Genomic DNA, 25519 nt, shown 5'->3' with positions numbered 1-25519 from the left:
TGTAGCTTCAGCCCACCCCATGCCTCCTGCAGCCATCCCCTGGTGCCCACCCTGAGCTGTGTGGCACAGGAAAGGAGCAGTGCCCAGGAAGGTGGCTGGGCTGGGGGGTGCCACAGAGGGCTGCTGCCAGGCAGGGTCCTGCTCCCTCCCTGCTTTCCCAGGGCATTTCTATAAATCAAGCTCTGGCATCTCCCCCCTTGCCCCCCCCCGCACCCTCCGCACTCCCCGCCCCCTGCTGCGGGCTTTGGGGGGCACCTGTGACCCCTGGCAGATGGTGCAGGGACTCCCAGCCCTGCCCCGGGAGCTGCTGCAGCTTTGCCATCTGTCAGGCAGCTTCCAGCTCCACCCTGGGACCCTGCCTGCTGCCAGCAAGCAGGAGGGCACTGGGGAGGGCACTGGGCAGAGTTGGTCCTTGTCCTGCCCACCCGAAGTGGGTTGGGGGTCGGCAGAGGTGGGCAGGGGGTGGGTGCGGATGAGCTCCCAGGACTGCAGGAAGGGTTTCTCCCACCGTGGGCATCGCTGCCCTGCTGCTGGGGGCAGTGAGGGGAGCTGGGGGTGGTGGGCATCGTCCCAGGGGTGTCCCACGAGCCAGCCGTGCTCCTGCCCGCGTGGGATCTGGCCCCTGGAGGGTGGTGCTGAGCCAAGCAGCTGGAGCTCTGAGCAGCCCCAGCGCCGGGGGGGCACTCTGGAGAGCTGCAGCCCCCTGAGAGGGCACAGCTGGGTGAGGATGGAGGCCTGAAGCAGCTCCTGAGGTCCTCGGGGTGGTGCCCAGGGGGAGGTCGCTCTGGGGATGGGCACCCAGGGGCCTTCAGCTCCTCGGTCCTCAGGTGGGGGCAATGTCCCTCGGGTGGGACCCCTGAGCAGCTGCTGGGGCTCAGAGAGGGGCAGAGTGGAAAGGGAGGGGGACAAACAGTGCCACATGGGAGGCAGAAGGTGGCACTGCCCCTGCCTGGCAGCAGCTTGCTTTGCCCAGCACCATCAGCACTCTGCTGTCCCACACCAGCAGGCAGATGAGGGAGATGAGGATGAAGGTCCTGGCTGCTGAGGATGAGGGTTCTGGCTGCTGAGGTGCACCTTCTGGCTCCTGGCATGGCCCAAAGAGCCAAGTGACCACTGGGATGCCCTTCTGTGGAGCCAGGTGGCAGCCCTGCCCCTCCCCGACCCCCCCCCCCCCAGCTCAACCAACCCTGGGCAGGGCTCCGGGAGAGGATGGAATGGGACAGAAAGAACAGCCCCAGAGGCTCTGCTCCAAAGCTCTCCCTGCAGGAGCTCCAGGAACGGGGAGGGGAAGGGAGAGAGCAGCAGGGAAAGGGAAGGAGCTGCAGGGGAAGGGGGGACTGCAGCCCACCCTGCTGCACCTCGCAGGCTGGCCCTGGCATCACCCAAGGGTGCCACCTTTCCACCTCGGGCTGGCACAGAAGCAGTGGGCAGCAGCTCTGGCACAGAGGAACTCAAGCCCTGCTCCAGGAGGAGGATTTATTGCTCCTGGGGCTCTGCTGCCCACAGCCCAGCTGCACCCGGGGGGCACAGCACTCGATGGCGCCTTGGGGGGTCGTGGGGGGCTGGTGCTGAGGCTGCTGCCTCCATCCCTCGTTGTCTTCATGCCAGGCAGGGGCACCACTATCCGGCCCAGCTCACCTGGCACTGGTCCTGCCACGCAGCCAGCATCTTCCCACAGCAGGAGCAGCCCTGCCCAGCGCTGTGGGCACCTGGTGTGGGTGTGGGGGGGGCTGTGGTCACCCCCACGTCCTGGCAGCCTCAGGGGGTGATGAGGTAGGCAGTGGCAATGTACCTCCTGCCGTCGCCATAGGTGGACTTGGTCCAGCTGTAGGTCTGGATGCTGACCCTGTGCCCACCAAGGCTCAGGTGGCACCTGAGGGGGAGGGATGCCAGGTCACAGCCTTGCCCCAGCCCTCAGCTCCCTCTTCTCTGGGCACCCCTCGATGCCCTCCTCCTCCTCCAGCCCTCCCCACTGACGATGCTCCTCCCTGGAGCCCTGCCCCTCGCAGGCCCTGCCCCGGCGGGCTGGGGGGGCGCAGGAGGTGCCTGCTGGCTGCCGGGCAGCAGGGTGGGCGGGGGGCTGGGCACGGGGTGCCAGGCAGCTGTGGTACTCACGCCCTGCCCGGCCGGGCCAGGAAGCAGAGGGTGTAGAGGCCAAACTCGAACTCGGGGCTGCAGCCCACGAAGGCAGATCCCACCTGCTTGTAGAAGCCTTCCCAGCTGAACTGCAGCCCCAGCACGTCCGGGAAGGAGTCCCACTGGGGAAGGGAGGCAGGGGTCAGGCCGCGGGTGGGCACCAAGGGGCAGCAGGGCAGCAGCGGCAGCGAAGCTCCTCGGCGTGCGGAGCCAAAGCATCCTCATGCGCTCCCCCGCAGGGGGCATCCAGAGCAGCTCTCGGCAGCCGCCAGAGCCCTCCGCCCGCAGCCCCCCCCGAGAGCCTGGGGGCGCCGCTGGGGCCGCTGCAGCTCCGCCGGGCACCCCCCAGGCAGCGCTCTCCACCCGCAGCCCTTTGTGGCCTGGGAGCCTCTCTTTGCCCACTGCAGCATCTTCTCTGCACTTCCCTCCCCCACTCCGTGCCAGACTGCACCCAGGCAGGCCGAGTGCAGCTGCCAGGGTTGTCTCCGACCCTTCTGACGCCAGCTGGGCAGAGGTGGCACCGCAGCCTCACTCACTGGCCCGTCGAAGTTGTGGCTGAAGTAGTTGACAGCTCCTTGCTTCTCCAGCAGGTAGAACCGGATCCAGTTGTGGAACCCTAAGACCTTCCCCTTCTTCACCTCCCCTGGGCACAGAGCACAGAGCCAGGCAGGCTGGCAGAGAGCTCCAAGCTCCCCCAGCCCAGCCCCCATCCCTACCCAATCAACCAGACCCTGGCACCAGGTGCCCCATCCAGGCCTGTCCTGGACACCCCCAGGGGCGGGCACTGCACTACCTCCCCGGGCAGCCCAGCCCAGTGCCAACCTCGGTGCAGAACTTCCTCCTCACACCCAGCCTGACCCTGCCCTGCCACAGCTTGAGGCCGTGCCCGCTTCTGGCCCTGGGGGCCTGGCAGCAGAGCCCAACCCCAGCTGGGCACAACCTCCCTGCAGGCAGCTGCAGGCAGCAATCAGCTCTGCCCTCAGCCTGCTCTGGGCCAGGCTGCACCCCCCCAGCTCCCTCAGCCTCTCCTCACAGGGCTCTGCTCCCTCCCCAGCCTTGCTGCCCTGCTCTGGGCACCTTCCAGCACCTCAATATCTCTGTTAACCTGAGATGCCCAGAGCTGGGCACAGCACTCCAGGGGTGCCCTGAGCAGTGCTGAGCACAGGGGCACAAGGACTGCCCTGCTCCTGCTGCCCACACTGCTCCTCAGCCAGCCCAGGATGCCATTGGCCTTCTGTGCCACCTGGGCACACTGCTGGCTCCTGTTCAGCTGCCAACCAGCACCCCCAGGGCCCTCTCTGCCCCTCAGCCACTCTGTGCCCAGCCTGTGCCATTGCTTGGGGTTGCTGTGGCCAAAGTGTAGAACTTGGCACTGGGACTGGTTCAATCTCATCCCCTTGGCCTCTGCCCACCCACCCAGCCTGTCCAGGTCCCTCTGCAGGGCTCTGCTACCCTCCAACACCTCCACCCCTGCTCCTAGCTCGGTGCCATCTGCAGACTCACTGCTGCTGGCCTCAGTGCCCAGGTCCAGGTCACCAATGAAGATATTGAAATGAGAGCTCCGGGGGAGCAGCCCTGGCAGTGCCCAGCACCCCCAGTGCCAGCAGGGAGGGCCCTACCTGAGAAGATGTGCTCGAAGCCGCTGGAGTCCTTCTGCCCATCCCCCCGGGAGTAGAGCCCAAACCACATCTCCCTCAGGTCGGCAACGAAGTCCTGCTCCGAGCTGTAGCGGCCTGGGGGCAAGGAGGTGGGCACGGGGGGGGCAGGGTGGTGGGACAAGGTCATAGGGCAAGGTAGGGGGTACAAGGTGGGGGGGGGCAGGGTGGTAGAGAGCAAAGAGGTGAGGGCAAGGTAGTAGGGAGCAGGGTGGGGGCAGTGTCCCTGGACCCCAAACCCTGACCCAATTTTCTCCCTCAGGACCAATTCTGCTTTGCACTGCTCGACCCTCCCAGGTCCTCCCAGCTCTGGAGGGTTCCTCTGCCCCTGCACTCTGCACCCTCCCAGCTCTGGAGGGTTCCTCTGCTCCTGCACTGCACCCTCCCAGCTCTGGAAGGTTCCTCTGCCCCTGCACTCTGCACCCTCCCAGCTCTGGAAGGTTCCTCTGCCCCTGCACTCTGCATCCCCCCAGGCTGAGCTCCCCTTTGGGTCCTCACCATCCAGACTCTCCCCAGCCCCATTCCTCCTGCTCAGCCCTGCCCTGCTCCCAGCTCACTTTTGGCATGGAGGAAGCCGAAGAGTTTCTTCATCAGCTCTGTTTTCATCACCTCCCTCAGGAAGGTGTCCTGCTCCCTCAGCTCCTCTGCTGTCACCTCCTCCTCCCTGCCCGTGGCCCTCTGGTAGTTGTCCAGCAGCCTGATGAAGCTGGCATAGGTGGGCTTGGAGAAGAGCTCCTCGTTGACCTGCTTGTAGAGCCTGGTAGAGAGCAGAGCCTGCCAGAGCAGCCCTGCCTCGTGCCAGCCTGGTCTCTGCTGCCCACCCTCTGCCTGCGGGCACAGCCAAGAGCTCTGGCAGGGAGGTGGGGGGCAAGGTGGGGAGGGGCGAGGTGGGGGGCCAAGGAGGTGGGGGCCAAAGTGGTGGGGCCAAGGAAGTGAGGGCAAAGAAAGAAGGGCAAGGAAAGAAGGGCAAGGAGGTGGTGACAAGGTGGTGGGGGGCAATGTGGGGGACAGGTTGGGGGCAGCAGGGTGGGAACAGTGACCCTGGACCCCAGTCGCTGACCCAATTTTCTCCCTTAGGACCAATTCAGCTTTGCCCTGCTCGACCCTCCCAGGTCCTCCCAGCTCTGGAGGGTTCCTCTGCTCCTGCACTCTGCACTCAGCTTGGAAGCAACCTCCAAGAGCTTATCCAGCTCCAACCCTCAACCCAACCCCACTGTGGCCACCCAAACCCTGGCCCCAAGGTGCCCACGGGCACAAGTTTCTTGAGCACCTCCAGGCGTGGGTACTCCACCCCCTGCCCGGGCTGGCTGTGCCCAGGTCTGCTGGTGCCACTCACGGCTGTGGGCAGCGATCCTGCTGGTCCCCTATCTCCTGAGGGGCTGCCTGGTACTGGGGGTTGAGGAGGATGTCTCTGGGCTGGGCTCTGTTGTGATCTGCCTCATAGAGCTGCTCCGAGAGCTGCAGGAGCTCCTGGTCCGTGATGGCATCTTGGCTCCTGGAGAAGCCCTCTGCAAGGAGAGGCAGCAGGAGGCTGGCAGGAGCCTGGCAGGAGAAGGCAGCAGCTGCTGGAGCTGCAGGAGTGTCCCATCCCCTCCCTGTCCCCACAGCCTGGGCACAAGAGCTGGCACAGGACCCTGCCACCGAGCCCTGAAGTTGGCTGGAGGAGCTTGGAGGGGCTGGGGCTGGGGTGGAAGGGGCATGGAGATGGCACTGGGGAGGGCACAGCTGGAGTGCTGGGGGCAGGGTTAGGCTCCTCGGTGCCAGGAGGACATCGAGGAGCTGGAGCAGGGGAAGAGAAGGGCAACAAAGCTGGGGAAGGGCCTGGAGAAGAGGCTGGGGAGGAGCAGCTGAGGCTGGAGGAGAGGAGGCTGAGGGGAGAGCTCCTGGGGCTGTGCCAGGGCCTGAGAGGAGGCTGGAGCCAGGGGGGGTTGGGCTCTGCTGCCAAGGGCCAGGAGGAGAGGAGGTGGCCCCAGGGTGCCCCAGGGCAGGTTCAGGTTGATCAGGAGGAACAATTTCTGCCCCTTGAGGGTTGCCCAGGCCTGTGCCAGGTTGCCCAGGGGCAGTGCTGCAGCCTCCATGCCTGGAGGGGTTGCCAAGCCTGCAGCTGTGGTGCTGAGGCCATGGTTGGTGCCAGGCTTGGACTCCATCTCAGAGGTCTCCTCCAGGCCAACCATTTCTGTGCCATTGTGCCCAGGAGCCACAGTGCCCTGAGGCTCAGTGACCCTGTCCTGGCAAGGGCACCTACTCACCACGGCTGCCAGCTGCTGCCTCCTCCTCTTCTTCTCCACCTGCATGCAGCCAATGGGAAGCAGAGCTCAGGGCTGCCCAGGCCCACCCAGACCACCTGAGAAGGGAGCTCAGGAGATCCTCATGAGTCCCATCCAGACCAGGGAAAGGTTCTTGGGTCAGGCCAGTCTCAGGCACAAATCCAGCCTGGAGAGGGGCCTGGGGGTGCAAAGCTGGGCACCAGCTGGCACCAAGCACTGCCAACCCAACTTGGGCTGGCCCCCAGCAAGTGGGCAGCAGGGGGTGGGGATTCTGTCCCTCTGCACCCACAGCCAGGCTCCAGCAGCCCCCTCCCCCTGCCCCACCAGGCTGGCACTCACCGGATTGGCAGTGCCTGTGGTAGTCCTCACAGCAGCTGTGTGCCCTCTGGCACCCTCTGTGGCAGTGGCACTCATCCTGCTCGCTGTAGGGCTCCCCACAGCGCCCCTCACAGGAGTCAGGAGCTGTGTACAGGTCTTTGGGAGAGAGAGAACAACAGCCTGGGGCTCAGGGTGGACCAGCCCAGCTGCCCCGTGCCAGCCCAGCGCCTGGCACCCCCCCTCGGCCTGGGGAAGGGCTCCTGGAGGGCGAGTCCAGAGCCTGGCACAGGAGGGAGGTTGTGGAGCCTCCTCCGGAGCCTTCCCAGCCCTGCCTGGGACTGTTCCTGTGCCACCCGAACTGGATCCTGGGGTCCTGCTCTGGCAGGGGTTGGACTTGGTGGGCTCAGGAGGTCTCTTCCAGCCCTAACATCTGTGGTCCTTTGATCTGTGATCTCTGCTCAGGCCAGCCAGGAAGGTGCCCATCCCCGCGGCCAGCCAGGAAGGTGCCCATCCCCGCGGCCACGTCCCGGTGATGAACAGGTCCCAGCCAGCCGCCAGCCTGCCGCGGGAGGGCTGCAGGGCAGGGCTGTGCCCTCTCCTCGCCCAGCTGCCAATCAGGTACCGTCTCAAGCACCTCTGGCTTGCCAGCCTGGACGGCTCCAGCCGCTGAAAGGTGTCCTCGGGGCAAGCCCTGGCACAGGCAGTGCCAAGGGTGACCTCGCCCTCGCTGGCTTCCCTCTCCACCCCTGCTGCTTGCTCTGCTCTCCTCCTCCTCCTCACCCCAACGATTTCTGCTCCTCACTCGAGGCTCCACTCGTGGTGGTGACGGAGGAAGAATCTCCACACCTTATCAGGCAGCCCTGCCCAGCCCTGCCCAGCCCAGGCTGGTTGACCACGGTGCCAATTTGGCTTCCCACCCTCAGGTCCCTCTCTGCAAGGAGGAAGTTTCTTGAAGAGGCTTGGGAAGAGGTTTCTTGGGGTGCCCCCGGAGATGCCAACCTCTTGGTGCTATCTGAGCCCTCACCAGCTGGGAAGGGCTGAGGAGGGGAAGTAGCATCCCTGGGCTTGGGTGGCTCCTGGTGCCCAGACCTCCTGCTCCCCCCACGATGGACTCCAGCCACATTTGGAGCTCTGCTGGGGCAGTTGGCAGCCAAGCTGCATCCACCTGGCACCTAGGATGGTATCCAGCTGGCATCCTCCCCGAGCACCCGCCCAGGGTTTGCTCATCCTGAATCCTCCATCCAAGCTCCTTCTCCAGCTGCAGTCCCACAGGGCTTGTGCAAGGCAGGAGCTGCCCACACACAGCTGAGCTGCTCCTGGTCCTGGGCACCTGCTGCTGGAGCCTGTGCCAGCTCAGCACTGGCACCGGGGCGGGAGGTGACTCAGCCTGGGCCGAGAGTCTGCGGCATCCTGGCAGCTCCTTGCACTTCCCATGGGATGCGTAAGGGTCAGGGCTGGAGAAGCTGCAGCTTCTGGGGAGAGGAAGGCTGCTGGGAGGGCTGGATGGGGGCCAGAGGGAGGAGGTGCCCAGAGCAGGAGGTGCCCAGAGGTGCTCAATGCAGCTCCTCAGCTGGGATCTGCTGCGGGGTCAGAGTGGGAGAGTTGGAATTGCTCAGCCTGGAGGAGAGAAGGCTCCAGGGGGACCTCCTGGTGGCCTTCTGTGCTCTCAGGAGGCCGCTCAGAAAGCTGAGGACAGACCTGAGCAGGGCCTGGGGGGCAGGGAGAAGGTTTGGGAGCTAAAAGGGAGGAGACTTAGAGAAGGGAGGAGGAGAGCAGCAGAAGTTCTTCTCCCGTGCTCAGCACCAATCCTCGAGGAGTCAACTGCTCTGAAACCTCAGATGTGATGAAGAGGTGATGGAGCAGAGCCAGAGGTGATGGAGCAGAGCCAGAGGTGACGAAGCCGAGCCAGAGGTGACGAAGCAGAGCCAGAGGTGATGAAGCAAACCCCCACAGTTTCAGCCACCCAGACACACTCAGCCAAGCAGGAGCCAAACCTGATGCCCATGAGCCAGGGCACCCCCAAGGCAGAGCCACTCCTGACCCCTCCCCAGCTCTGCCTCCTTTCCCAGCAGCCACAGACCCGTGATAATTCCACGCTGCAGCTTTCTCCTGCACCCATTTGGCTTCTCCACCCACCAGGAGCGAGGCTGTGGGCCAGGGGTGAGGCAAACCTCTCCCTTTGTCCTCTGCCAGCGTGGAGGAGCCAGGGGGAGAGGGCAGCAAGGTGCCCGCAGGACACAAGGGCTGGGGGCGAGGCTGAAGGCCACCCAAAGAGGGGGCATAAACCATCCTCATCATCAGCCGAGGAGCTGAAGGAAGCCCTGGGGCACACCAACACCTCTCAGCCTTCCCCGGCAAGGGAGCCCACGCCCTGCCCAGCTGGCACCGCCGTCCTGTGCCAGTCCCTGCGGAGCTCAGCTGCTTTACTCACGGCCAAGCGCACAGCCCAGCGCCAGTCCTGCCCCCGCCAGGACGATCCAGCTCCTCCTCATCATCCCTGTGGAAGCTCCGAGAGCAGGTCGGGAATGCGCCTGGCGCCTCCCAGCCCTCCCCTGCTATATGTGGGTCCCCCCCCGGGGGGAGGAGCTCGGTGCCACCGAGGACTCTCAGGGGCAAAGCTGCGCCCAAACTTGGCCAAAGCTCATTACGTGCAGCGCTAATTAGAGGCTGCCTGCGGTGGGAGGAGGGCTGGTAAATCCAGTATCCCAGTATGGGAAAACCCAGGATCCCGGGATTGCTCCACAGCCTCACCTGCATCGCCCCCACCCGCACCCCCTCCCGCAGCAGCGCGGGGGGACCTCCACTGGCACCTGCGCAGGCTCACAGCTGCCAGGGGCTGGGAGGGACCCGAAGAGCTCATCCACCCCAGCCCCTGCCAGGGCAGGACCATGCAGAGCTCAGGGCACGCAGGGACACATCCAGGCAGGGCTGGGAAGGCTCCGGGGAAGGAGGCTCCAGAGCCTCTCTGGGCAGCCTGGGCCAGGCTCTGGGACCCTCACAGCAAAGTTCCCCTTGGGCTGAGCTGGAACCTCCTGTGCTGTGCTGCAGCCTCCACCCACTGCTGCTTGGCCTGCCCCAGGGAGCAGTGAGCAGAGCCTGACCCCCCCTGCTGACCCCCAGAGCCTGTCCCCAGCCCTCAGATAGTCACAGACATTGATCTAATCCCCTCTCAGGCTTCTCCTCTCCAGACTCTCAGCCCCAGGGCCCTCAGCCTCTCAGCTCCAGTCCCCTCATCATCCTCACAGGCCTCCCTTGGACCCTCTCCAGCAGTCCCTGTCCCTCTTCAGCAGAGCTCAAGATGAGCTCTCAGCAGGGCAGAGCAGAGCAGAGGGGCAGGAGAACCTCCCTGCCTCTGCTGGGCACACTCTGCTGAATGTTCCCCACGACCCCACTGGCCTCTTGGCCCCCAGGGCACATTGCTGCCCCATGGATGCTCTTCCCCAGCACTCCAAGGCTCTCTCCCCAGGGCTGATCTCCAGCAGGCACCTCCCAGCCTCTGCTGGTGCAATTTTCATCCCTCTCCAGGTGCAAGACTCTGCACTTGGCTTTGTGGAACCTCATTTGGTTCCTCTGTGCCCAGCCCTCTGTCTGCTCAGCCCTCTGTGCCCAGCCCTCTGTGCCCAGCCCTCTGTGCCCAGCTCTCTGTGCCCAGTTCTCTGTGCCCAGCTCTGTTTGCCCAGCCCTCTGTGTCCAGTTCTCTGTGCCCAGCTCTCTGTCTGCCCAGCTCTCTGTGCCCAGCTCTCTCTGGATGCCCTCACAGCCTGCAGCTGTCTCAGCCAAGCCTCCCAGCTTGGTGCCATCAGCAAACCTGCTGAGCAGCCTCCGTCTGTCTGTGCCCTCATTAGTGGCATCGATGCAGATGTTGAACAGGACTGGACCCAGCACTGATCCCTGGGGCACTGCACTGGTCAGAGCTCTCCAGCTGGCCCTGGCACCATTGGGCACCACTCTCTGAGCTCTGTCTTGTACCCAGCTCCTAACCCACCTCACTGCCTGCTCTGCCATCCCACACCTCCTGCGCTGGCTCACCAGAGTGCCATGGGAGATGGTGCCAAAGGCCTTGCTAAGGGCAGGGCAGGCAGGGGCACAGGCAGGGGCACAGGCTGGGTTCTGCTTTCTTCTCCCCTGCTGACAGCAGCACCAAAGCCCAAATCCCTCCTTGGTGTGCACGGGAACTGCCCCGCGGGGCTGGACCTAACTCGGAGCAGGCTCCGAGGGGACCTCGCTATGACCTTGCAGTGTCTGCAGGAGCTGCAGGGAGGCTGGGGAGGGACTTCTTAGGCTGTCAGGGAGCGACAGGGCTGGGGGGGTGGAAGGAAGCTGGGGCCGGGGAAGGTCAGCCTGGGGGCGAGGAAGATGCTGTCCAGTAGGAGGGCGGTGGGAGCCTGGCAGGGGCTGCGCAGGGAGCTGGTGGAAGCCTCATCCCCGGAGGTGGTTCGGGCCAGGCTGGCTGAGGCTGTGGGCAGCCTGCCCTGGTGTGAGGTGTCCCTGACCGTGGCAGGGCTTGGCACTGGCTGAGCCTTGTGGTCCCTTCCAGCCCTGACTCGTTCTGTGACTCTATGCTTCTGGCTCCCTCCCTGCCCTCCACCTCCCCCTGGCTCGGCCCAAACATTCCCCATGTGTGGCTCGGAGGCTCCTGCAGCTTCCCCGCCCAGCCTCAGGCTCTCCCCGTCGCTGCCTGCCGGGGGGGGCTGCCAGCCCGGCCAAGCTGCTGAGGTGTTCACCCGCCCGGAGCAGCAGGTCCCAAAGGACTCCTCGACCCCTTCGTGGGTGCAGTCGAGCTGCAGGCGGCAGCTGGGCCAGGGGAGGTCATTTCTCGGCTGCCTGCAGCAGCTCTGCCCACGCAGCAGGGTTGTGCCCCCCCGGGGCTGCTTAGCTGGCACAGGAGGGCAGCGTTTGGTGCAATAAGGACCAGGTTTGGCTTCTTTCTCACCCTTCAGTCATTTCCTAGCCCCACCCTGGGCTGAGTGATCCCGGTGACCTTGTCCTGCCTAAAGTCAACCTTGAGCTGGGTTCCTCTTGCCTCCTGTGTCGCTTTTCTGCTGAGGATGCACTTTGGGCACAGCTTTTTACCAGCTCTGAGCTCTGCCTTGAGGTGAGAAGGAGTGAGGAGGGGCGAGGAGGAGGGAGGAAGGGTGAGGAGGAGTGAGGAAGGGTGAGGAGGGGCGAGGAAGGGTGAGAAGGAGTGAGGAGGGGCGAGGAAGGGTGAGGAAGGGTGAGGAGGAGTGAGGAAGGGTGAGGAGGGGCGAGGAAGAGTAGCTGCCGTGGGTGGGGGTGAAGGGGAGGCCGAAGCAGCCATCCTGCTCCCGAGGCGCTGGGGGGGCGCAGGAGCTCCTGCGGCAGGAGCAGGTCCTGCAGCGCAGGATGGAGGAGCTGGGGGGGTGGGGTGGGACCGAGGGGGGCCGGGAGGGGCCGCAGCAGCCCGGAGCTGGAGCTGATCTCTCCCAGCCTCCCCCGCGGGGTTGCTGCCCTCTGCCTCGGGCTCACACCGGGAGTGGCAGCAGCAGGGCACAGCCTCTGCGTGCCCATTTGCCAGCCACAACTCCCAGCTGCTGTGCCCGGCTGGCACCATCACTCCTGCCACCCTTACACTCCCCCTTCCCTCCACGGTCCGGCAGAGACCTTGTGCCCACCCTTAGCTACCAAAGCCCCCCCCGAGAGCTCCTGGGCATGACCTGTGCCTCCTTGCTCCTCACGGCTGGCAATGCCAGGAGCAGGAAGGGCCAGAGGCAGTCGGTGGTGACAGGAGGGCAGCCTGGTAGCAGGGTAGGCAGCCCTGTGCCCCTCCTGTGGGTGGCTCACCCATGAGGGGTGCTGAAGGAGGAGGGTGCCCGCACCTGGCTCTGGATGCCAAGGAGTCACCTCCACCTCCAGGGCACAGCCTGGCACAGCTGCAGGTGGTCTGAGCTGCCCACACCTGGCTCTGGATGCCAAGGAGGACCTCTCTGTTCCACCCTGGCTGGAGATAGCAGGTGCCCACGCTTGGTGCCCACTGAGCTTGGCACCTGCTGCCTTGCAGGGAAGCCAAGCCAGGGGCACTTTGGTGGTGCCAAGATGGGCTCAGAGATGTGCTGGGAGGTGCCAGGAAGTTTCCTCCTGGCTCCTGGGTCCTACTCGGGGGAGGTGGAGCCCAAGCAGGGCAGCAGTGCCCTGGCACCTTCCAGCCAGCTGCACCCCGGGGCAGAAGGCTCAGGGCAGGGCTGGGGTGGGGGTTGGTTTTCTGCTCCTGCAGCACCCAGAGGCTGGCACAGGGGAGGCAGCTGGCACAGGGGTACAGGGGACAGAGGTGTGCCCCACAGGATGCCCCCAGGGCACCACAAACCACTCTGGAGCTCAGCTTGGATCTCTTCACTCCCCGCGGAGGTGTTCCCTGCTGGGAACCCAAGGGGGTGCCCTGGCTGGGGCCTCTCCCACAGCCTGGCACCTCCAGGGTGGGCACAACCAGGACCCCATCCTGTCCTCCCCCTCAGGCTGCTGCAGAGCAAAGAAGAGGGAGGGCAGCCTGGAGTACAAAAATACCTCTATTGCTGCCCCCGTGCCCGCGGGCACCACCCGCTGCGCTGCCCTGCCCTGCCTGCTGCCCGCCGCAGCTGGCACGGCCAAGCAGGAGGCTGCTCCGGGCTGGCTCCAGGCGCAGCCCCCGGGAGGGGCTGGCACATCCCATCCCCCCCCGGCTCCGACTCGTTGGCCTGCTCAGGGCTCCAGGTCCCGGGAGAGCCGCAGCAGCCTCGCCTGGCAGTCGATGGCTGGCAGCTGCTGCAGGTAGGCACCGGCTGGCAGCTGGCACCGAACGCTCAGCGACTGCTCCGAGCCTGCCCCGGGGGGGGGGAGGAGGAGGAGGCTGCGGTCAGCACCGAGTGGCTTCGCCCCTGCCGTGCCACCCCCCCAAGATGGGCTTTGCCATCTCCTCCCTTGGCACAGCTGCAGGGCACCCCTCTGACAGCTCTGACACGGCTCAGGGATCCACTGCCTCTGCCCAGGGATCGCCTCGGACTGTGCAGCAACTGCAGCACCTCCTGGATCCCCTCCAGCACCCCACGGGGCCCCGGGGCAGGGTGGGCAGGGGTTGGTAGGGGAGGGCAGGGGTGGGCAGGACTCCCCCGGGGTAGGGTGGGCAGGGGTGGGCAGGACTCCCCCTGGGCAGGGTGGGCAGCGGTGGGCAGAGGCTGGCACCGCAGACGTACAGGTGGAGATCCTGACGGCCTTAGGGTCCTCGTGCCGGTGCGGGGAGCGGCTCCGGAGCGGGGAGAGAGGAGCTGCGGGGGGGGGGGAGGGGAAGCAGTTTGCAGCTTCGCTCCCCCCGGGCAGGGACCCCTCCCCCTCGCGCAGACCCTCCCCCACATACTCTCCTCCCCGCGCAGACCCTCCCTCACATACCTTCCCCCCCGCGCAGACCCTCCTCCCCCTTCTCCTGTGCCACTCCGGGCAGGACTCACCCTGCGAGTGGCCCTGGCAGCGCTGCAGGGCACGAAGGGTCTTTGCCATCATGTGCTGGGGGCAATGCACACAGAAAGGTCACCTGCTGGCACCTGGCACCTCTTCGCCCCCAGGATGGGTCAGGAGGCTCTGTGCCCACTCCCCTCCCCTCCGTGCCAGCTTCAGTGGAGGATGTAGCTGCCCCCTGCGCCCCCCTACCAGCTTCAGCAAGGCTGTAGCTGCCCCCTGTGCCCTTTGGCTGCCACGGGGATGCTGTGCACCTGCATGCCAGGGGACGATGGACTCCCCCGCCCCAAGGTGGGCATCCTGAGGGGCACCAATCCCCACTCACCATCTTCTCGAAGTTGATGAGGTTCTCTGCCAGGGTTCGATTGCCCTCGTGGATGAAGGTCATGTCTGGGGGGGAGGGGCAGGGAAGGGACCCAGGGATCAGCTTTGGGTGCCCACCACTGCCCGTGCCCACCAGCAAGCAGCCCCCAGGCTGTCCAGAGGTGCCCACCTTTGAGGAGAAGGGGCACGAAGGGGATGATTGGGGGGCTCAGCTTGGCCACTGCCAGGCGATAGACTCTGTGGTTCCACGAGGGGTCCTGGGGGGGCACAGAGAAGGACCCCTGGGGTAGTGGGAGGGGCTCAGCACCCCCAGAGTGCCCCCTGGGTGGCACTGGGGGGGAGGGGGCAGACACATGGGCGGCACTGGGAGGGGGCTGCTGCTCACCAGCATCCGCTCCAGCGCCGAGTGCAGCTTCCGGACCTTGTGGGGCAGCCTCTGGGGTGGGAACAGAGAGAGAGGAGAGGGCAGCAGTGTGGGCACCGCCCCCACGTCCTGCAGACCCCCCCACGCCCTGCCCTTGCAGACCCCTCCCCACATCAACCATCTCTGCTGACCCCTCCCCACATCTCTGACCCCTGCAGACCCCCCCCCCCCCAAGACCCGCCCACAAACCCCAACCCAACTCAGAGGTCAACCCCAAGCCCATCCCCAGCAGAGCGGAGCAGACCTGGAGGTAGCTCAGCCCCAAACCCTCCCCAGGTCAGGCCTTCAGGAGCTGCCTCCCCCCAGGCCAGGGGGGGCCGTGCAGGCGGCAGGGGCCGCGGCAGGGCCGGGCGGTACCTCCCAGGTCTTGGCCAGGCGGCTCACGGCTGTGTTGCTCACACCGAACATCACCGCGAAGAAGGAGTTGAGATTCTTCTGCTCCTTCAGGCTGGCGGGGGGGGGGGGGGGGGCAGGGGTCAAGGCCGGAGCTCAGCACCCTCAGCCCTCGGGGGGGGCGGGGGAGGGTCTCACTGTGCAGCCAGCTTGATGAACTTGCGGAGCAGCTGCGCCCGGCGCGGCAGCTGCGGGCAGAGGCAGAGCTCCGTGGCCACCCAGAACTGCAGCTCGTTGAAGCGCTTCATCACCCTCTGCAGGTTGGCCGTGGTCACCTCGTGGAACTTCTGCGGCCCCACGATGTAGTGGATCATTTCCACCTGGGGAAGGGCTCGGATGAAGGAGGCGGTCCCAAAAGCTTCCCCCCCCCGCCCAGCTGTGTCTCTCCCCCCCCCCCCACACCTGGCAGCCTGCTGCAGCTACCTGGTGGATGCTCTTGAAGAGGCTCCAGTCGTAGTCCGTGAGGTGTGTGGCCAGGTCCTTGGAGCTGATCAGCTCCAGGGTCTCTGAGGAGCCAATGTGGGGGCCCAGCTGCTCGGGGTGGGGACTCTGTGCACAGCAGAGGACAGCAGAGCCCCTCCCACGTCAGCCACCACGACCCCAGGCCCTTCGGAGGCAGGGGGAAGGAGCTGAGTGGGGGTGGGGACCCCCAGGCCTGAGCAGATCTGGAGGTGGCCTCAGCCTCAGTCCCCATTCAGAGGTCAACCCCAATCTCAGAGGAGCAGACCTGGAGGTACCTCAGCCCCAGACCCCTCCCAAGGTTCCTTCCAACCCAACTCAACTCAATCCAGAGGTCAACCTCAACCCCACTCAGAGATCAGCCCCAACCTCAGGCCCAGCAAAGAGCAGGCAGGGATGGGCACGACCAACCTTGAACTGCTACGGAGGGCACTGCAGCCCCAAACCCTTCTCAGGGAGCCACCCTGGTGCTGCCCACCCGTGGGTTCCCACCAGCCCCATGCTCACCAGGCTGCTCAGCTCCTCCACACTCACAGCAAAGAGCCTCTCATTGAGCCCCAGGGCTGTGAAGACCCCAACAGCCTCCAGCTGCAGCACAACCTTCTCTGCAGGACAGAAGATGTTTGCAATCAGGAGGAAGTTCTCCACTGCAAGTGAGGTGAAAGCTACAATGGGTTTGCCCAGGGAGGTCCTGGTGGAGTCATCCCTGGAGACATTCAAGGTCAGTGCTGATGGGCAGCTCTGAGCAACCTGATCTGGCTGGGGATGAGTTTGAAAGGTCCCTTCCAAGCCAACCCAAACCAATCCAACATAAGCCAAACCAACTCACTCAACCCCAAACCAACTCAACCCAAACCAAACCAACTCAACTCAGCCCAATTCAACCCACAGCTCTTTGACTCTCTGCTGGTCAATCGCAGGGATGCAGAAGGGGCCAATCCCTGCCCCTGAGGTGGGCAGGTGCTGCCCTGGCACGGTGGCACCCCCCAGGAGCTGCCTCACCTCCAGATGAGTTCACCTTCACCAGGATGTGGTCTCCCTCCGGGCCAAGCTGTGGGCCCAGGGCCCGCAGGATGTCCCTCACCGAGGCATTGACTGGCAGCACAGTGACCAGGCAGGAGTGGTCTGCTCTGTACACCTCATAGGGCACTTTGGGGGGTGGGGGAGTGGGAAAAGGACTCTTAGTGCCCAGTGAGTGCCCAGAAGCGAGGGAGGGTACAGTGCCCACCCTGGCAGCCCATTACCTTTGTCCTGGGCTCTCAAGGCACAGCTGCTGCTGCTGGAAGTGGCCTCCTCGTGGCTTGGCAGCCAGCTGGCTGAGCTCCTGGCCTGTGAGAGTGGGCAAAGATGCCAACCCCTCCTGCTGGGGAGGTCCCCAGAGGGCAGAGGGATGCCAAACTCTTCACCCATCCCAGCCCTGATGCCACTTTACCTTGGGCTGTGGCGAGTTGCTGCCATCTCCATTCTCCAGCCTGGGCAGGGAGGAGAAGTTTGGTGCCAGATGAGTGATGGTGCCAGAGCCCCACAGCCCCCACCCAGACACCCCTGCCCCACCAGGTCATGTGACATCTTCCCTGGGGGTGGGGCAAAGTGGCCCAGCAGCTGCTGGCATCCCCCCAGCTGTGCCAGTCACAGTTCTGCCATCCCAAAGCTGTGACCTCTTCGAGGGTGCAACCCCCTGGCAAGGCAGGGCTGCAAGGTCTGGTGCCCACTGGGCAGAACCAAGCCCCTTCCCTGGGCACTCACCCCCGGTGGGGGGGTGCTGGGCGCCGCCGCTCCTGCTCCTGGCTCAGCCCACCCAGGCGAGGGTCTCTGCTTGCCAGGTCTGCCAGGTTCTGCCAGGGAGGGGGAGAGAGGCGCCCAGAGGTCACCCCGGGGCGGTCACACCTCCACCCCCGTCTTGGCATGAAGGGCCCTGGGGGGGCATCCTCCGGAGGGGCGGGGGGAGGTCCCCCGCGGGCCCCTCCCCGCGCCCGTACCTGCAGCAGGGCCGTGGTGCTGCGGTCGCCCTGCAGCAGCCGCCCGTAGAGCAGCACCCACTGGCTGACGAGCCGCAGGATCTTCCTGCGCCGGTGCAGGGTGAAGCTCGCCCGGTCCTGCTCCGAGCCCTCCAGCGGCTCCGTGCGGAACCTGCTGCCAGCTAAGGGCACCCGCAGGGCAGGGACCCCGCCCCGGCCCGCACCCAAGGCAGGGTGGGCGCTGGGATGCAGGCGAGAGGGAGTCTGCGGCTCCCCAAGGCAGTGCCTGAGGTCCCAGTGAGGTGACTGGCACCAAGGTGAGCTGGCTGGCACCACAGTGAGGTGGTGACTGGCACTGGCATGGCAGGAACCCGCCCTAAACTGCACCCAGGACAGGTTGGGCACTGGGGATTTAGCCAAGAGGGCATTTGAGGCTGCTCAAGGCAATGCCTGAGGTCCTACTGAGGTGACTGGCACCACAGTGAGGTGACTGGCACCAAGTTAGGGTGCCAGAATGCCAGAGTCACTTAGGCTGGCAAAGGCCTCTGAGCTCATCGACTCCAGCCTGCGACCTAACCAGGCTAAACCATGCCCCCAGGTGCCCCCAGATGCCCCCAAGTGCCACCTCCAGTCTTTCCTCACATGCCTCCAGGGCCATCCCCAGCCACCCTCTGTGCCCACTCATCCAGCCACGGGCTGCCAGCTGTGCCCGGAGGATGCTGTGGGACGGCACAGGACAGTGCCCAGCCCCTGGCAGCTGCCAGCCTCGGAAGGATATTGGTGCAGCAGAGCCCTGCAGAGCTGCGAGGTCGACATGAAGGTGGTGTAGGTCAGCAGGAAGTCCCCCAGCAGGGTATCTGCGAGAGACCAGAGCCACCTGCCCTCAGCCTGGCATGCCATGGGGCTCTCTTGTGCCCTGTGTGGTGCCCTCCACCCAGAGCCATGTCCTGCTCTGGGAACACCACGGAAAGAGCTGCCAAGGTTGAGGGCCTGGGCGGGAGGTGGAAGGGCACCGAAGGGTCGTGCCGAGAGCTCCTCGTGGGAGTGTGCTCCGAGGCAGCCCTGCACACTCCAGCCCTGCAGTGCCCATTTGTGACCCGCTGGGGACACCTCCTGGTGCCATCTCGCCCTGGCTCTGCTCCCCTCTAAAGGCAGAAGGAGCCTGCAGCTGCCCGGAGCTGCCTCCCTGTGCCAGCCCCAACACCTGGCTCCATCTCACCCTGGTTTTGCTGCTGCCCTCCTGTGCCAGCTCCAGCGTGGGGCTGCTAGGGGGAGAGGAGCAGCTTTTGGGGTCCAGCACAAGCAGTGTGGCAGCTCCTTCGGTGCTCTGCCAGTGCCCTGTGCCCAGCCTCCTGCCCACCTTTGGGCTCCCCGCGCCACCTACCCACGGGGTCATAGAGTGTGGCATCAAGCCTCATGAACTCCAGGAGGTGCTCCAGGATCTTCTCCGGGGTGCCAGCCACCACGGAGTACCTGCAGGCACAGTAAGGAAGGAGCTGGCACCACGGGCAGGGGCAGGGCACTGGCCAGCTGGGCAGCACAGCCTGGCATCCCTCTGGCCCTTCCAGCAGGCTCCTCCAAGAGGAGCCAGAGAGCAGCAGAGGTGGCAGGGGACGGAGGCTGGAGGGAGGGATGGGGACAAGGCTGCTGTCACCTGCTGCTCCGTGCCATGGCTGCCTGGCAGCTGCCACCCTGCAGGTTCTTCTGCAGCACCAGCACCACCTTGCCATGCTCCTTCAGCCGCACGGTGTTGGCCTCCACGTCCTAGGGAGGGCAGCCAGGCAGGGTCCAAGCAGGGCTGGCACTCCCAAAGCCCCTCCCGTGCCCTGCCCCTGGAGGCACCACCCAAGGTGTGTGCTGCATCCTGGCGTTGTGCCAGCCCCGGTGCCCCCTGCCCACCTTCAGGATGTGGTTGAAGTCCTGCTTGTCCACGCGGAGGAAGTGGCAGTTGTCCTCCCGCAGGATGATGGTGGCTGCCCGGGGGGCATCGTTGACCAGTGCCAGCTGCCCGAAGTCATCCCCCTCGTGCAGGGTGGCAACCAAACCCTGGGGGTGGGCACGACCAAAGGGTGAGGCAGGAGCTGAGAGGGCACTGAGGGAAGGGTAGGAGGGCACTGAGGGACAGTGAGGAGTGGCTGCAGAGCTCTGCTGCAGGGTGGGCACCAGGATCTGGGGTGGGCAATGACAAAGGGAGAGGGACAGAGTGGGAGGGCACTGAGGGATGAGGCAGGAGGGCACTGAGGGATGAGGCAGGAGGGCACTGAGGGACAGGGCAGGAGGGCACTCAGGGACAGGGCAGGAGGGCACTGGAGGGCAGTGGTGAGTGCTGCAGAGCCCTGGTGCCCAGGGACCCACCTTGCCAAGGGTGACCACGTTGACTGAGCCCTTCCAGATGATGTACCAGGAGGTGCCCTTATCTCCCTGGCTGAACACTGTGGAGGGAACCACCACACCCAGGGGTCCCCACGCAGCCCTCTTCAGCCCAGCCCCCACCCCCCCAAGCCCATCTGCACGTGCCAAGCGCTCTGCCCCACCTCTGCTCCACCAAACCCTGCCAGGTGCACCCACACTGATGCCAAAGCTGTGCCAGATTTCCTCCCTCCAGACTGGGGACAGCTTCGTGGTGGCACTGCCCAGCCCTGGGCGGGGGCTCCGTGGGCTACTCACAGACAGTTCCTGCTCGCTGGTGGGACTCGAACATCAGCACAGATGCCAGCTCCCGCTTCACCTGTGCCAGGGGGCACCAGCGTCGGCCCAGCTGAGCCCGGAGGAGGGGGCACAGGTGGGAAAGGACCCTTCAGGGAGGTCCAGGAGAGGAGGGGGCACAGGGGGGGAGCCAGGAGAGCAGGGAAGCTCAGGGGCCCTCTGGGGAGGGCCGGGAGAGGCTGCCCGGGAGAGGCTGCCTGGGAGGGCTGCAGGAGGCTCTGGGGGGCAGGAGGAGCAGGTTGGGCACAGGACAAGGTGGGGCGGCCCGGGGGGGCTGTGCCGCACTGACCGAGTTGGAGAGGTGAGCAACAGCCTTGATGTGCAGCAGCTCCTCGAAGATCAGCTCCAGCTCATCCTCCGTGCGCTGCGCAGGCCTGGCAGGACCGCGGGGGTCAGCACTGCCCCCGGCGCCGGCTCCCCCCCACCCGCGCTGCGGACGCCAGGGGGGAGAGGGACGCCAGGGGGGAGAGGGACGCCAGGGGGGAGAGGGATGCAAGGGAGAAGGAGTCCAAGGGGGAGGGATCCAAGCTGTGGGGGTCCGCAGCGGGGAGGGTTGTGTGTGTGTGGCTGTGCCCCACCTTGGCAGGGCACAGAGGGCACGGGGGGCACAGCTGACCCTGCAAGGTGCCAACACACTCCAGGGCCTCCCCTCAGCAGCCACAGCCCCTCCCCATGCCAGGAAGCCTCTTTCCTCCCCGGGGCTGGAAGGGGCAATGTGGGCACCCCCCCCCCCCGGGGCACTGCTCCGCGACCCCCTCCCTGGGCACTGCCTGGGCACTCACGGCTTGCGCAGGGCCATGGTGAGCAGGGCATCAGGGCCCAGCTGTGCCAGGAAGGCCACAGCCTCCAGCAGCTCCTCTGCGTCGCGCAGCCCCGTGCCAGGCTCGGTGCCAGGCTCGGTGCCCAGCTCCAGCTCAGCGAAGCGATAGAACTGAGTGTCCTTGTCCTGGAAGTGCCACTCCTGCCTCACTGGGGGGGCACAGAGCTGTCAGCTCGGCCATGCACCCCTGGGATACCCACTGGGGTGCCAGATGCACCCATAGGACACCCATGATGGTGCCAGATGAAGCCACAGGGCACACATGGGGGTGGTGGGTGAAGCCATGGGATACCCACGGGCTGCCAGGTGAACCCATGGGCCACCCACAGAGATGCCAGGTGCACCCATAGGACACCCACGAGGTGCCAGCTGCACCCACGGTCCACCCCAGCGCCCCCAGCCCCATCTCTTGGTAGGCTGCCCCCACCCATCCTCACCGTGGGTCAGGACACCTCCGTCCACCAGCACCTGGCAGATGCCCACGGCCTGCCCTCGTGCCTGGATGCCCAGTCCGGTGCCCAGCAGCCAATCCACCAGCTCCTTGCCAGAGCAGCACTGCCTGCCAGGGGACGAGGGGGGGCGTCAGAAACACCCCCAAGAAGGGAGGGGTGGGCACAGACACTGCCCTGGCACCCAGCGCCCCTCTTGCGGGGCGTCAGGAGAGGTCGTGCCCGGACCTGTGGTGCCTCAGGTGGTGTTTGTGGTCACGGATGAGCCCGGGGCGGGTGGCACTGAGGTGGCACAGGAGCAGCTTCCCTGCCCTCCAGATCTTCTCCGAGGAGGCCTGCAGGTGGCAGCAGGGAGCAGAGGGCAGGGAGGTGTGGGAGGGAGGCCCTGGAGTGCGTTGGCACCTTGCAGGATCAGCTGTGCCCCCTGTGCCCTGCCCAGAGGGGGCACAGCCACAGCCCCCTCACGGATGCCCATACCTTGGATCCCTCCCCCTGGCACCCCTCACTCTTGCTCCCCTCCCCCCTGGCATCCCTCTCCCCCCACCCCCACGGTTGCACAAACTCAAGGGATCAACCAGCTCAGAGCCCACCAGAAGCCCCCCACGATCTGGGGGTGCTGCAGTCCCTCCCCCTGCTCCCTCCCCCCAGCCTCCAAAGCAGCTTTCTCCACCTCCCCCTCCCCAGCCCCATGCCCACAGGGGGGTCCCTCCCTGCCCACCCACCTGGGTCAGGCTGTGGCCATAGTCCAGGCTGCACTCAGTGTCCAGAAGAGGGGTCTGGAAAAGCCACAGAGGGAGTTGGGGCTGGGGGCTGGGAGGGGTCTCTGCCCTGCCCCCTTCCCCCCCCGCCCCGAGGAGGGTTCCTGCCTCTGTCTCCTCCCGAGGTCAGCTCCAGACCCTTCTCTGCCCCCAGCCTTGCTGGGACCAGAGGTGGGTGGGGGCACCAAACCCCCAGAGCCCAGCCCAGGTCCTACTTAACTACAGCAAGGGAAAGGAACAGCGAAAAGGGAGAGGAAAGAAGGAAGCTGGAGGCAAAATGCTGCAAGCAGGGATCAAAGCTGGACCCGAGACTGGGATCCTGTAGGGATCAAAGATGTTGGATCTGAGACTGGGATCTTGCCCACTGGAGGAGAAGGACTCCAGGAGATCCCTGTGAAGCTGGCACTGCCAGGCCCTGGAGGTTTCCCTCCAGCTTTGAAGCCAAATCCAGGGAAAGAGAATGTAAAAGATCCCAAACTGCAGCAGGGGACAGGAATGTTCCTCACTGCCAGGCCCTGGATGGGAGGCTCTGGCCTTGGGGCAGGCAGCCAGGATGTGCCTCGGTGCTGCTGCTGCCAGCTCAAGGGCAGGCTGCAGGAGAGTGCAGGGAGCACTGCTCGAGGATGAGCAGTGCAGGGAGAGGTCTGCTGCTGGGGATCAACTCCTGCTGCTGCTGGAGATCTGCTGCTGCTGGGGATCTGCTGCTGCTGCTGGGGATCTCCTCTTGGTGAGGATCTCTCACTGCCACAAACTATCACAGTTGGCCCCCAAAAACTCCTCCTGAGCTTCTCCTCCTGCTGAAGATCTCCTCCTTCTGGGGTTCTCCTCTCGCTCCTGGGACTCTCTCATCACCACAAACTCCCACAGCTGGCCCCCAAAAACTCTTCCTGCAGTTCTCTTCCTGCTGGGGATCTCCTGCTGGGCTTCTCCTCCTCTTGGAGTTCTCCTTCTGCTGGGGATCTCCTCCTGCTGGGTCTCTCCTCCTCCTGGGAAATCTCTCCTTGCCACCAACTCCCACGGCCAGCCCCCGCAAAACCAGCTCCTTCCTGAAGCATCCTCACTCCCCTCTGCCTCCAGGATACCTTCCCCACCCACAGCCTCGCTGTGGCAGCGCCGCGGCCGCCGCCGGCTCGCAGCAGCTTCCGAAGGAGTTGCCCTTTTCCACCTTTCCTGCTCGGGGGGGCAGATCCTGCCTGTCTCCAGGAACCCGACCGCGGTGGGCAGAGGGCCAAGGCCGGAGCAGCCTCCTCCAGGCTCCTGCTCCTGCTTTTGTTTGGGATCCCAAGGAAAACAACAGGAGTTATTTCAGGCTTCACAGCTCCGGAGAAAGTCCTCGCCCATCCGCAGCCTCCAAAGCCGTGGCAGGCAGCCAGGAGCTTGTTGTCCCCTCCTGGGAGCCTCCAGGGACCTGCTCTGTCCCCTCTGTCCTCCGCCAGAGCAGCCGTGGTGGCACTTGCACCCCTGGGGAGGGCGAAGGATGGAGCTGCTTGGGGACGCTGAGCGACGCCGATGCCAGGAAACAGGAGCCCTGGGCTGGAGCCCCGCGGCAAGGAGCAGAGGTGGAAGGGATTTGCTGGCACCGGGATCGGACAAACAGGTCCCCGGGAGGGATGTGACAGAGGCAGGACGTGAGGAGGAGCTTGTAAGAGATGTAGGCTGGCAGCGACGGGGACAAGATCGCTGCTCCCGGGGCAGGGCAGACACTTCCCAGCCTCTCGCCTCTCCCATTGCTGCCCTGAGGAGCGGCAGCGCCCCCCAAAAAGTGGGGAAAACCCCTCCGCAGCCCCTCCCCCCCCCCCCCCCCCCCCAAAGGGCCGGGCTGGAAAGAGGAAGGTTAACAAAGCTCAGCTGAGGCAGGCAAACAGGTCCCGAAGTCACCTCCCAGCCTAGAGCAGACAGCAGGAGCCCAAGGGCAGGGCCCCAGTGCCTTCTGCACCACCCCCAGGGACCCCCCCACCTCCAGCAGTTCCCAGCCAGGGGTCAGCCTGGATGGGGGGAGGAGGATGTGGCACTGAGAGCATCTCCCTGCTGCTAAGCAACAACTTTCTGCTGGAAGGAAGGGCCTGAGCTGGTGAGGAGGGCACCGGGGGGTGAGCCCCGCGTGTGCCGCAGGGCAACGCTGCCCTGGTCACACGCCCGGGGCTGGGCTGCTCTGCCCGGGCTGCACCATGGCACCGCGATCGTGCCCTGCCTGGTGAGGAGGGCACAGGGCAGGCGGCAGCAGAAATACGCCCTCCAGACCCCACTCACTTCGCCCCCTGCACCCCAATCCCCCTGCGCCCCCTTTCGCCCCTCGTTCTCGTCCCCTCGCGAACATCAACCACTCGGCGTGGGCAGGATTCGGGTCCCAGGACCTGCCCCGCGGAGCCGGGCGCGGGGAGCGGGGCTGGAGGCGGCTATGAGCCCGGAGAGGAGGCGCTCCACCGGCAGAGGCTCCACCGACCCCCTCCCCCGGATCCCAAAACCCTGCATTCCCCTCCGAGGATGCTGTGGGGGAAGCGGAGTGCTCCGCTCGGGGGGTCTCCGGTGGCGGTAGGGGCCTCCCTGGAGGGGAGTCCCCGCTGGAGGGGTGGTCTCCGGTGGGGGTAGGGGGAAGTAAGTGGTGTCCGGGGAAGGGGTCCCACACTCACCCATCGAATGCCCTGGATGCGGGGCAGGTTGCCCCCCTCGCCCTCCAGCCGGATTTCGTAGCTGGAGCTCCGGAACAAGTGCATCTTCCTGAGGAGCACCGAGAGTCGGTTCCCGTCAGCACCGGGACCCCCGGCAAGCGGCTGCGGAGGCGGCGGCGGCGGCCGTGGCCGTGTGGCGAGGTTGGAACGAGCAACGACGGCACCAGCCCCCAGCTCCAGCCCGGTTCTCCGCCGGGTTTCCCTGCTGGGTGCCGCCGGGCCCCGCCGCGCCGCCGCCGCCGCCTCTCCGGTTCCGCGCACCTTCATACGGCGGCGGCGGCGGCGGCGGGGGAGGAGGAGGCGCGGCGGGGCGAAGCCATCGGCGGAGCCTCAACCCGCTGCTGCCCCGGGACGGGACGGGACCGGTCAGGCCGGGCCAGGCTCGGTGCCGCCACCGCCGCAGCCGAGCCGGGGGCTGGGTGCGCCCCGCCCCCGAGCGGGCTGGGACCGGGAACGGGGCCGGGACACGGCGGGACCCGCCCGCAGCCCCTCCCTGGGATCCCGCGGGTAGAACACAAACCCCCTCCCCCCCCCCGGCATCTTCTGAGCCCTCACACTGCGGCCCTGATGGGGACTGGACTCCCTGCCCCGCCGGAGACCTCCCCCCCGACCATCCCGGAGGGCAGCTCAGGCACTCCGCCGTGGGACCCCTCGCCCAGCCTGGGCCCTTTCGGTGGCCCCAAAACCTGGGCTTTGGGGTGCACTGAGGCGCCTCTGAGCACCCCAGCAAGAACCCAGCG

General features: G+C 66.0%; 2 protein-coding genes across 8 annotated transcripts; both read right to left on the bottom strand.

The window, feature by feature from the left end:
• Positions 1 to 1462: 1462 nt before the first annotated feature.
• Positions 1463 to 8897, bottom strand: ENDOU (endonuclease, poly(U) specific). Of its 2 annotated transcripts, none has more exons than XM_064140973.1 (9): positions 8808 to 8897; positions 6398 to 6532; positions 6041 to 6079; positions 5128 to 5333; positions 4349 to 4548; positions 3756 to 3869; positions 2673 to 2779; positions 2116 to 2258; positions 1463 to 1873 (listed from the first exon to the last, which is right to left on the bottom strand). In XM_064140973.1, the coding sequence occupies exons 2-9, from the start codon at positions 6470 to 6472 to the stop codon at positions 1759 to 1761; spliced, it is 999 nt and encodes a 332-aa protein (XP_063997043.1). In that variant the 5' UTR covers positions 6473 to 6532; positions 8808 to 8897; the 3' UTR covers positions 1463 to 1758. The 2 variants fall into 2 exon arrangements, with proteins under 2 accessions (XP_063997043.1, XP_063997042.1); XM_064140972.1 differs by having other exon boundaries at positions 5128 to 5299; positions 8808 to 8891.
• A 3982-nt stretch (positions 8898 to 12879) lies between these two features.
• On the bottom strand, positions 12880 to 25200 carry RAPGEF3 (Rap guanine nucleotide exchange factor 3). 6 transcript variants are annotated; one of them, XM_064140965.1, is made up of 27 exons: positions 24741 to 25195; positions 22075 to 22128; positions 21581 to 21687; positions 21341 to 21462; positions 20866 to 21052; positions 20373 to 20457; positions 20045 to 20135; positions 19733 to 19809; positions 19277 to 19423; positions 19032 to 19141; positions 18762 to 18850; positions 18156 to 18234; positions 17399 to 17549; positions 17166 to 17254; positions 16852 to 16891; positions 16664 to 16748; positions 16422 to 16568; positions 15927 to 16024; positions 15363 to 15509; positions 15099 to 15280; positions 14925 to 15015; positions 14529 to 14579; positions 14313 to 14400; positions 14145 to 14209; positions 13813 to 13867; positions 13561 to 13632; positions 12880 to 13188 (listed from the first exon to the last, which is right to left on the bottom strand). In XM_064140965.1, exons 1-27 carry the CDS (start codon positions 25044 to 25046, stop codon positions 13070 to 13072), a joined length of 2934 nt encoding a protein of 977 aa, XP_063997035.1. In that variant the 5' UTR covers positions 25047 to 25195; the 3' UTR covers positions 12880 to 13069. The 6 variants fall into 6 exon arrangements, with proteins under 6 accessions (XP_063997035.1, XP_063997037.1, XP_063997036.1 ...); XM_064140967.1 differs by having other exon boundaries at positions 20045 to 20105; XM_064140966.1 differs by having other exon boundaries at positions 15384 to 15509; positions 24741 to 25194.
• Between the last annotated feature and the right edge of the window lie 319 nt (positions 25201 to 25519).

The sequence above is a fragment of the Pogoniulus pusillus genome, unplaced genomic scaffold, assembly GCF_015220805.1.
Source record: "Pogoniulus pusillus isolate bPogPus1 unplaced genomic scaffold, bPogPus1.pri S76, whole genome shotgun sequence".
Taxonomy (NCBI): domain Eukaryota; kingdom Metazoa; phylum Chordata; class Aves; order Piciformes; family Lybiidae; genus Pogoniulus; species Pogoniulus pusillus.
Note: the sequence above shows the minus strand (reverse complement) of the source record. Positions and strands in the feature narration are given on the sequence as shown.

Bases quoted from the DNA above. Each gene is read 5' to 3' on its own strand.
- ENDOU (XM_064140972.1), bottom strand. From the start codon at position 8,871: ATGATGAGGAGGAGCTGGATCGTCCTGGCGGGGGCAGGACTGGCGCTG. The intron at 5,300-6,040 runs GTGAGTAGGTGC...CTCTCCTTGCAG, and splicing joins GGCAGCAGCTGGCAGCCGTG to AGGGCTTCTCCAGGAGCCAA. The intron at 2,259-2,672 runs GTGAGTGAGGCT...TCCCTTCCCCAG, and splicing joins GCCACAACTTCGACGGGCCA to TGGGACTCCTTCCCGGACGT.
- RAPGEF3 (XM_064140965.1), bottom strand. From the start codon at position 25,046: ATGAAGGTGCGCGGAACCGGAGAGGCGGCGGCGGCGGCGCGGCGGGGC. The intron at 21,463-21,580 runs GTCCGGGCACGA...GTCCCCTGGCAG, and splicing joins CACCACCTGAGGCACCACAG to GCAGTGCTGCTCTGGCAAGG. The intron at 15,510-15,926 runs GTGAGCATGGGG...TGCTGTGCACAG, and splicing joins TGGAGGAGCTGAGCAGCCTG to AGTCCCCACCCCGAGCAGCT.